General features: G+C 38.7%; 1 protein-coding gene across 1 annotated transcript; it reads left to right on the top strand.

Moving 5' to 3' along the window:
• Window positions 1–447: 447 nt before the first annotated feature.
• On the top strand, window positions 448–2632 carry LOC107630849 (ARM repeat superfamily protein). The gene has a single exon (XM_016334114.3). It carries the CDS (start codon window positions 670–672, stop codon window positions 2326–2328), a length of 1659 nt encoding a protein of 552 aa, XP_016189600.2. The 5' UTR covers window positions 448–669; the 3' UTR covers window positions 2329–2632.
• Window positions 2633–11076: the final 8444 nt, after the last annotated feature.

Below are 11076 nucleotides of genomic sequence, written 5' to 3'. Positions count from 1 at the left end.
TAACTTTTTATATATTGAATTTAGTATGTATTTATTTTATATTTTATTAATTGAATTTTTTCTAAAAAAATATATTCAAATATTCAACAAATATTATAATTTTTAATATTTATTATTCTAAGTTCTAACTATAATTTTTTTTACGTGTTTCACGTCTTATAATATTCTAATTTTTTTATAATTATAACTTTTTTTTATTTATTTCTTGTTTAAAAATAATTAATACTATAAACTGTCTGCAAAATTGTTACAGAAGGTTTAAAACGATAAAAAAAAAATTTAAAAAGCCTAAAAAAGAGTAAATATAATTTTTTTATTTATTTAAAAAATAAAAGAACTCCTGAAATGAGAGTACGAGTATTTGACTGTTTCACACTTTCTTGCCAGGTCGGGTTAGCGCTGAGTAATTGACTATAACTCCGTAATAGCGGTGGGGATTCACATTTTATTACTGGGTGGCAAATGAGAAGTGAGAAGTGAGAAGTGAGTACTATTGATGTTGGGTGTGAAGCACGCACCGTGGTTGCGTGTGGTTAATTTACGTCGTCAACCATTTTCAGTACTACTAACTTCCCCTTCTTTCTTCGTTCTTTCTTTCTTTCTTTCTCTGAAGCCTAAAGCTAAGCACTGTTCGCTCTCTCTCTCTCTCTCAAACAATCTGTGTTAAGCATGAAAGTAACAGAATCCGAAGCGGAGGCGGAGGGGGTGACCGTAAGGGAGTGCATTGAAGTGATGTCAAGCCTCCTGAGCGAAATCCCATCCATGGAGAGCTTCAAGGGAAAGTGGTCACTCATCGGAGCCACACTGACACACCTCCAAACCCACCTCTCCGACTCCGATTTCCCCGCCTCAAACCCACTATCCCTCGACCTCCTCCGCTCTCTCTCGCAAACGCTCCACCACGCTCTCTCCCTCGCCCAACACTGCCACTCCCCCAACCCCCCTCACGGCAAGCTCAAGACACAGAGCGACCTCCACTCCCTCCTCGACACCCTCAACCGCCACCTCCACGACTCCACCATCCTCTCCCGCACCCATATCGACAACGCCGCCGCCCTCTCCACCAACCCCCGCGACTCTCTCAGATCCCAATCCAGGAACCTCATCACCCGCCTCCAAATCGGCTCACCCGACTCTCGAAACTCCGCCATGGACTCCCTGCTTTCTCTTCTCCATCAGGACGACAAGAACGTCGTCATCGCCGTCGCGCAGGGCGTGGTCCCGGTACTCGTGCGCACACTGGATCACTCCACCTCCTCTGAGTCCAAGGAAAAAGCCGTTGCCGCCATCGCCAGAATCTCAACCGTCGACACCAGCAAGCCCGTCCTCGCTGCCGAGGGCTTGCTTCTCCTCAACCATCTCCTCCGGGTCCTCGATTCCGGAAGCGGGTTCGCGAAGGAGAAAGCCTGCATAGCGCTTCAGGCGCTGAGTTACTCGAAGGAGAACGCCAGGGCCATAGGCTCACGCGGCGGAATCTCGTCGCTCTTGGAGATCTGCCAAGCTGGCACTCCCGGTTCTCAAGCCTCCGCCGCCGGCGTTCTCAGGAATTTATCGCGCTTCGCCGAGATCAAGGAGAATCTCGTAGAAGAAAACGCTGTTTTCGTCCTCTTGGGTCTCGCTTCTTCCGGAACTGCGTTGGCGCAAGAGAATGCCATCGCCTGCCTCTGTGGTTTAGTCTCTGAGGACCAAAGCTTGAAGCTTTCGGTGGTTAGGGAAGGTGCGCTGGAGAGCTTGAAGAATTTCTGGGAGTCGGGTCGGAGCCCCGATGTAGCAATTGAATTTCTGGGTCAGCTGGCTTCGTGTTCGCGCGTGGCGGACGTTGTTGTCTCCGATGGGTTTGTTGTGCCGCGTGTGGTGGCTGCATTGGGGTCCGGAGTTATGGCGGTTAGAGTTGCGGCAGGTAGAGCCGCATATGCTATGTGTTTGGAGAGCGCAAGAGCAAGGAAGGAGTTGGGTGAGTGCGGCGGCGTTAGCCCTCTGATAAAGATGCTGGTGGACGGGAAGAGCACGGAGGAGAAGGAGGCGGGTGCGAAAGCATTGTCGGTGATGCTGATGCATGCAGGGAATCGGAGAGTGTTTCGGAAGGACGAGAGAGGGATAGTGAGTGCGGTTCAGCTGTTGAACCCTTCGGTGGTGGGTTTGGATAAGAGGTACCCGGTGTCGTTGCTGGAGTCGCTGGTTCATTCCAAGAAGTGTAAGAAGCAGATGGTTGCTGCTGGTGCTTGTGTTTACACTCAGAAGCTTGTGGACATGGATGTCCCTGGTTCCAAGAAGCTCTTAGAGAGCCTTGGTCGTGCCAAGATTTGGGGTGTTTTTGCTAGACCCTAAAACGGTAACCTACTCATGAATCCAGCAGTTACACACAGACAAACACTCACTATAGGATTATAATAAGGCAGGCCTTGATTCATTCATCTCTCTCTCCCTCTCTCTATGTATCATAGTTTTTGTTCAGTTCTTCTTTCTTCTTTATCTAATTTATTTTTCCTTTTTGCTTTTAGTTTTTTCAAGTGTGTATATCTGGTGTGTATTTAAGTTAATTTTGTGATATGTTAGTAATTGTGTTCATAAGGCTCATGATCTAACTGAGTTGAGTTCATGTTCTTCAATCTTCATCTCATGTTTGTATTTATTCTGATCTTTTATGAGTAGCTAGCTATTTGTTTGTTTCCTTGGAACTTATTATACTATTCGATTAGAAAGGTGTGCCACTTTGTTGTGACCACCATGTGCATTAGCTCTGGACCCTGCATTATATGCCTATGGCTATGGGGTTGCCTTTATTGCACTATGGTTGGCTGTTGCCTTGACAAATAAGGACCCTACCTTAATCTCTTCAGGCTGATGAAAGTACTACTTAGTTATACACCACATAGTTGTTGAACATGACAGGTAATTTGATCCTTTAATCAAAGCTCTTGGATTCAGGTTCTTGAAGTTGGAAAAAGAAAAAGTTTGCTAGGGGACTGAGTCTTAGTCGGGTCAGTTGGATTACGAGTATATACTCAAGGTGGTGGTGTTATGTGCTGAATTTCCAACCGATTGTGTTGTCATAGTCGTAAGTCTTAGGTCTTAAGTCTTAACTAATCGATATTGACACATAATATGTTATGGTAGTCTACGGGGACAGCTGTGTGTTGGAGAATGTGAATCTTTGGAATTCAGCGGTCGATTTCATAAAATAATAGTATAGCTGTTATTGCTATAACTACTCAGCTGAAAATTCAGTTACGAGTTCCAATAATTCCAGTTTCAACGAGTGTTTGCAAAGCAATAATAGACTTTAACTTCATATCATTAATTAAGAACGGACGAAGAAGGTGGAAATTGTGGAAATGTTGCGGTAGTGGGTAAAAAGTAAAAACTGGGAATTTTTTCTATTATAAAAAAAATTATTTTTTTTCAAAAAAATTCAATTTTATATGCCGGAATTTAACCTTTTTTCTTATTGGTTAGGGATAAGTTAGCCGTACTCTTCGGCAAATTTTAAATTCTTACGTTTTTTTTGGGTTGGAAATAATTTATTTGTGTATTTTTGTGTACTCATGTATTTTTGGAAGTAATAGTTGTCATTGTTGCGATGTTGAAGAAGTCATATTTATTGTGTACTTTTGTGTACTCATGTGTATTATTAGAGACGATGATAATGATTGTCATTACCACCGAGTCGCCAACGATATTGAAGAAACTGTCTATCCAATATTCAATTTCCTAATTTTTCTTTTCAACCAAATTAAACCAAACTAGATTTTTTTCAAAATAAAAAATTTTGATCAAAAAAAGAGAAAAGGATGTGAAATGTGAGTCTTCTTATTATCTTCTCCAATCTTCAATTTCTCTCTGTATACTCTCTATTTATTTCTTTTTTTTTTGGGAAGATTTGACTCAAAAGTTTTGCCCTGGGATAAGGTAAACTTAAAATAAAATTAGAAGTTTGTCGGGTGGCGCGGTAAATAGGGGTGTTGTTCATGTCCTGATTCAAAACATAAAGTCAGGCCTAATAAGGATAAAAAGGTCCACCCAAAAAGGATGGCCCTTACCATCTACCCGACCTCTTTAAGAGATCGAACACGACAAGATGGACATACTTTACTTGTGCAAAATAAGTAGTCATCTACCTAAAAAGGTGAAACTACTTAAAAAAAGGGGTAGTTATTAGCTTTACTATAAATACACTAATACCCCTCAGGTGTATTCACGTTCTAATCTACTAAAAACCTACTTAAAGCCTTGCTAACCTAAGCATCGAAATCTTTTGCAGGTACCACCCCCACCTCCTCACGAGGAATTCGGACGGCAGCACCTCGATGCAAGAACAAGTTGGACACTGCCTTATACAGAGTCTGGACCTTACGTGCAGGCCCAAATCAACGTTTCAGGTAACCCTCAGAATATTGGCAACTTTGCAAAGAGAAGCAACCGAGTTTGTCAAAAAATTTTCGCCTTACTAGAAGAATGCCAACTTCCATGTCGCACCTCGCAAAGAGCTTATCAACGTCACCTCACCATGGTCATTTGCAAAGTGGGGTCTTGATCTACTCGGGCCATTCCCTCAAGCTCCAAGGCAAGTTAAATATCTCATAGTAGGATTGACTATTTCACTAAATAGATTGTGGCAGAGCCACTAGCAATGATCACTGCCCAGATAAGTCGGAAATTCCTCTACAAGAACATTGTCATAAGGTTTAGAATTCCCCATTCCATCACCATGGATAATGGAATCTAATTCACTGACTCAACCTTTAGAAATTTGGTAGCCTCTCCTCATTCCACAACAGGGGAGTCACCTTTCTGACTTGCTTACGGAATAGAAGCCATGATCCCCATAGAAATCGTTGAAGAATCACAAAGAATAATAATATTCTACAATGAAGGGGCCAATACCCAAGTACAAAAAGAAGAGCTCGACCTCCTCCCAAAAGTCCGAGAACGAGCTCGGATCAAAGAGGAAGCACTAAAGCAAAGGATGATCCTAAGGTACAAACAGAAGGTAATTAAAAGAAGCTTCACTGCAAATAACCTAATATTGATCCAAAATGACATCGGAATTCAGAAGTCAGGCGAGGAAAAGCTAGCTGCAAACTAAAAAAGACCCTACAAGGTTGTTGAAGTCTTAGGGAAATGTTACTACAAAGTGTCTGACTTACAAGAAAGGGAATTCCCGAGGTCGTGGCACGCATGTTACCTAAAAAAGTACTACAGTTAGGTAGCGCACCTTGTTTTCTGGTGTACTCTTTTTCCCGACATGAAGAATTTTTTTTCAATAAGGATTTTTTTTTGAAGGGGGTTATAACGAGGCAGTATAACAAGGGATAAGGGTAGTCAAAACCCTTAGTAGCAAATTTATGTAAAGAAATTTTTCATTTGTCAATGATAGCTCTATTTCTTCTTCAAAGTTTTCTATAAAAACACATTAATTTAAGCTCGACAAACTGCGAAAATCATTCCCCAACCTAAAATGGTCGGTAAGATGAAGTGACAAGATACAAATTAATGTAAGAAGTTATGCAAACAACTCGTGAAAATCGACCTCAAAATTAAAGCGGAATAAAAACGAAGTGTAAAAGTAACTTAACGAAGTCTGATTAGACGAAGTCGGAACTTACCAAAGGAAATTAGTATAACAAACTCATCGACATCACTTTCAAATTTAGCGAAAAAATAGCATTAGCAGTTGTCGAGGTATAATCCCTAACTAAGTAGCTGTATAAGCTGAGAGCTAATTCAACAAAAACAATTATTTAAAGACCTAAAATCATGATTAAAATGAAGAAATATTCTTTAAAATTCTAAAGTTGCTTGAAAAACAACTTAAGGAAAAGTAAAGTTGTTAAAACTACAGCTATTACAAAATAAATTGTTTAGAGAGCTACCAAATATTGCAAATTGAAATTGTTCATAAAAAGACCCACACATTGGGCCATTCAAACACAAGCAAAACTACAAAGAGGTCCGTAGCAAAGGATTAAGATCGTCCCTCAGTAATGACATCCTTGCCTTGGCGGAAGGGGTCGGATTGTACTCGGAGACCGGCACAGCTGGGATAGGACTAGGCGGCGAAAGAGGAAGCTCGACGTTAACAACCTCAAGAAGAACCTCGGGATTCTGAGAAGCTTGACCAGCCTCTGCACCCGAAGACTTCGGGTCGGGCAAGGAAACTTCCTTATCATCCTCAGGAGCTGGGACAATCTTCCTATCAACTACAATATTATCTTGGCTAAATAAGGAAAGATCTGCCTCGAGAGCAATAATTTGAATCTAAGCCTGTAGGTTGGCAAATATTTCATCCATTGCCTCAGCTACAAACTCCTCAAGTGTAGCAAATCTCTCCCGAGCCTTGTCCAACTTCTCCTGAAGGTCGAGCTTCTCCCCAAAAACTTGGGTATAACTCTCCTCGGCCTTCTTTTTTAGTCCCTCTGCCATGCCCAAGACTGCCTCTACCTTCACTTTAGCCCGAGCTTTCTCCAAGTTAGACGATAGCCCATCCTTCTCCTCCTCCTCCAATTCCTTCTTGATCTCCTTCAGCCTCTCCACTTCAGCTCAAGCAGCCACCAGATAGCTGTGAGTGGCGTTGATAGGAGTCGTCTCTAACTCCCAGGCGAGGGTAGCACACACACCCGCCGTCCGAATTCTATTTTGGGCTATAAGTTGAAGGTGGTTTTGGATAGCCACATCATCCATGTTGATACGACTATGAGGGTGAATGCTTTTCTCACTCCAAGCAAGACCATCAAATCCCTTATTGTAGATGCTACCCTCCTTGGCAGTTTTTTGTCTTTTGGGAGGCGATTCAGAGGAAGAAGGAGAAGGACGGACCCCAGCACTCTCTGAAGGAAAATTAGGAGTGATTAGCCGGGTTGATGGAACGGGGATAACCTTCTTTGGAGCTGAGGCACCCGAGTTTGACCTCTGGGGAGTAGATCAGATAAAAGTATCCCCGACTTCTTTTGCTGAATACCATGATCCATAACGTTCTTCTTGGTGGCCCACAGTGTGTTCATAGCAACGAATTTAGGAGCCATTTTTTCTGCAAAGCAAAAGTAAAGGTACATTAATTAACAATGCAAGTAGCAACCAAAAACCATAAGACAAAGGTAAGAAAGCTACCTAGCTCGAACCGGAGTTGATTGGAATCTCCTAATAACCTTTTATTTTCAAGTAAGGAGCTCGGCTCCAGCACTTTTGGAACACATCAACTATACACTTTTCAAGCTCATCTAGTTCATCTACCCCATATTTGACTATCATTGGCTTTTCTTCCCAATATAATGGGAAACAGGGCTCATCATTTTCATCTAAAAAGAAAAATCTGGCATCCTCTATAGCTCAGAATTTGAAGAAATAATTTTTAAAGTCATGGAAGGACTCATAAAAAATGGGTTAATAGTCAAATTAGTCCTTAAAAGATAAGGCATTTTTCAAATTCTTCCCTGAAAGATTTTTTCAATCAAATTGTTCCTTCAAAGATTACAAATTAATCATATCTGTCCTTCAGTTACTCCACTCACAATTTTCGTCAACAATTGATGATGTGAAATGTTAATTGATAGCATACATGACACATACCATGTTCCATTGGATGTTGACTAAATATATTTACAAAAATCTATCAATTTAGCCACTAGGTCATATTAAGAATAGGATTATTGTAATTGGAGAAAATGACTAAATTAATAAATTTTTATAAACATATTTTGTCAATGTCCAATTAGACATATCAGGTATTATATATGTTATCAATTAACATTTTACAACATCAATCTTTGAAGAAAATTGTTAATAGAGTGACTAGAGGACAAATATGATTAATTCATAATTTTTGAAGGACCAATTTGATTGAAAAAAAAATCTTTTAGGGATGAATTTGAAGAATACCTTATCTTTCAGGGGCTAATTTGACTATTAACCCCATCAAAAATAGAGAAAATCTTCCTACCCTAAACGATATGAAAGGAAAGCCAATCTAGCTTTTTTGAACTAAAGGGTTTGGTTAGAACAAAAAGGTAAAAGAAAGCCTTAGGAGAAGGTCGGACATCAAGCTCCCGACATAGAAGCTGATAAATTTTTAAAAAGGCCCAAGAATTCGGGTGAAGTTGGGAAGGAGCGACATTGCAAGTCCAGAGGATATTTATCTCAAAATCAGAAAAAAGAAGCTTAATGTCTAATTTTGTAAAAAAGCAATCGTAGGCATAAAAGAAGGGGCGCTTCGAACTGTCTAAAGGGAGAAAACACACCCTCTCCTCGGGATTGGCCACTACTATCTCATAATTTCGCTCATCTTCTCGATTCTCACATAGCCTATGGTGTCTATGAAAAGTCTCAGCGTATTTTTGATCAACTACTGGAATAGGAGTAAGGACAGAAGTACTACCCATGCTAAAAGAGAAGAAGGAACTTTCGTTGATACGTCGAGAATAACAGACTGAGACATAAAACTATACCTAACAAAAGAAATTGTCACTAAAGAACTCGGGCATCAAACAAAACAAGTTGGATTCTCAACAAACAGTTTGACAAATACGATTCCAAAAATGTTTCTTTCTACATTAAAATCCAAGACTTAGAAATGGCGCTACTTTCAAAACAGAGGAAAGCGACACCATTTGGGGGAAATACAATTACAATCCATAACAACAAAACAGCAACAGTTAAATAGCTTTCGAAGAAATCCCAAGGCACCACAAGTATAGACAATATAACAATTTTTTTACCAACATTTCATAATAAGGCACCATTCAAAACAGTTCCAAGAACTCAGAACAGTCGAGACAACAAACAAAAATGGATAAAAGCACAAACCTTAATAAAAATAAAAAACGGAAGGGCACGTCAAGTGGCAAAATCACGAAGATCCTCTTCGAAGCACCAAAGAACTCTTTGAAGGAATCAAGATGGAGAAAATCTTGAAACTAAAAAACGGCTATGAAGAAAGAAACAAAGGAAGAAAAGTGAAGAAGTTTTTCTTTTCAATGAAGGAAACGAAGACAAAGGGAGCGTTTTCAGAGATAGAAAAGGAAAAAAGAAGAAGGGCGCGAAGCATTTTATAAGAGAGAAGGGGTAAAGAGGACATTTCGCACCCCTCTTTAAAGTCCCGCGTGGATTCCAAGGGAACTACCGCGTGACGTTCGCTCCTCATTTAAAGCAAGTAACATTTCAAAATTTCAAGAACACATCGAGTACCCGACCTCCTGAAGGCATTGTACCCGACAACAAAACGTGAAGTCACGAGATGCTTGAACCCGACCTCATGAAAGCTCGGACTCAAGGAGAGGCACTGTTCATGCTCTGACCCAAAACATAAAGTCAGGTCCAATAAGGATAAAAATGTCCACCCAAAAAGGATGACCCTTACTAACTATCCTACCTCTTTAAGAGGTCGGAAACGACAAGATGGACCAGCTTTACTTGTGCAAAATAAGTAACTGCCTCTCCAAATCTCTACTACTATCTCTATCTCATCTAAAAGATAGATCCCAACAAACTCTCAAGATAAAGAGAACAGTCATCCACCTAAAAAGGTGGTTATTGGTTCTACTATAAATACACTGACAACTCTCAAGTATATTCACGTTTTAATATATTAAAAACCTGCCTAAAACCCTTGCTAACTTAAGCATCATAGTCTCTTGCAGGTACCACCTCCCACCTCCTCACTAGGAATTTGGACGGCAGTACCTCGACGCAAGAACAAGTCGGACACTGCCTTATACTGAGTCTGGACCTCACGTCCAAGCCCAAATCAACGTTTCAAGTAACCCTCGAAACAGGTATACATTAAAAAATCAAAATGTGGTTAACCGGTTAAAAAATTATAACTACATTCTAGTTAACCAATTTAACAAAACAATTTTAAAAATCATATCCATATTTTTCAAAATTAGTTAACCAAAACCAAATCTAAAAAACCAATTTTTAACCAATTAACCAAAACTAAAACCAAAATTTAAAAAATTTTAATTTTAATTTTTTAGATTAAAAATTCAATTAAAAAAATGATTTTTTAGAAAACCTAAAAAACTAATTTTTTGGTCTAAAAACCAGTTTTTTGTCCAAAAACCAATTTTATTTTTCTAAAAAACAATTTTTATTTAAAAACCAGTTATTTTTAAAATCAATTTTTATTTTTATAACCAATCAAAAATCAATTTTTAAATTTTATAACCGATTAATAACTAATTTTATTATATAAAATCAATTTGGTTAATTTATTAAAATTAAATTTTTGGTTAAGCAAAATACAAGTTTTGTTTTTGGATTAACTAAATTTATACAACCCTAACGGCAAATAAGGTTCGTCGGAGAGTTTCAAAATGCAAAAAAAAAAAAAAAAATCTAAAAATTAGAATCTCATGTTTTTCTTGGAAAATAATAATTTTTTAAAATTTATAATAAAAAAAACTGAGATTTTGCATTCCAGCCGCACATACATGATACATGCATTGACCAGAAAGATTTTTGTGGATGGGGAGAAGAGAAAGGTAAACCAAAGTGTTTTTATAGTTGCCGAAATTCATGGGTTCACTGTTCACACATACATAAAAATTGCTCTGGCTTTACAGATGTAAAACAAGGGAAACGAAATCACTAAAAAATAAAATAAATAAAAGGTGGGTTCTACTTTCCAGGTTGCACAAACAAACTGAATCCAAAACATCCCTAATAGCCTAATACTAAGAAAAAGAAGTGCACGACGCCGCTTTGAGTCCAGCCCCTTTTGATGGTTTTTTATGCTTGCAATGCATATCATTTTCCTGTTAATTAATTCACGTTACCAATTCTAATCATGCAAGTTGCAGATACAAGACGATAATTCAGACACGGGTCAACCAAAATAATGCTGTATAATAATAAAAACAATATGGTAAAATATACTTTTCGAAAATTATTTTTAATATAAAATAGAGATGGTAACGTAGTTATCTGATAATAGAACCGATTAGGTTACTGAATTACTAAATTATTAATTTAACCGATAAGTTACTGGTTGAACCGATTGATCTGGTTCTATGTAAATAAAAAATAAAACATAATTAAAAATTTAAAATTAAAATTTAAAATACATATTTTCACTAATAT

This window comes from Arachis ipaensis, chromosome B3 (genome assembly GCF_059453495.1).
Source record: "Arachis ipaensis isolate K30076 ecotype BB chromosome B3, ASM5945349v1, whole genome shotgun sequence".
In the NCBI taxonomy this organism is placed as follows: domain Eukaryota; kingdom Viridiplantae; phylum Streptophyta; class Magnoliopsida; order Fabales; family Fabaceae; genus Arachis; species Arachis ipaensis.
Note: the sequence above shows the minus strand (reverse complement) of the source record. Positions and strands in the feature narration are given on the sequence as shown.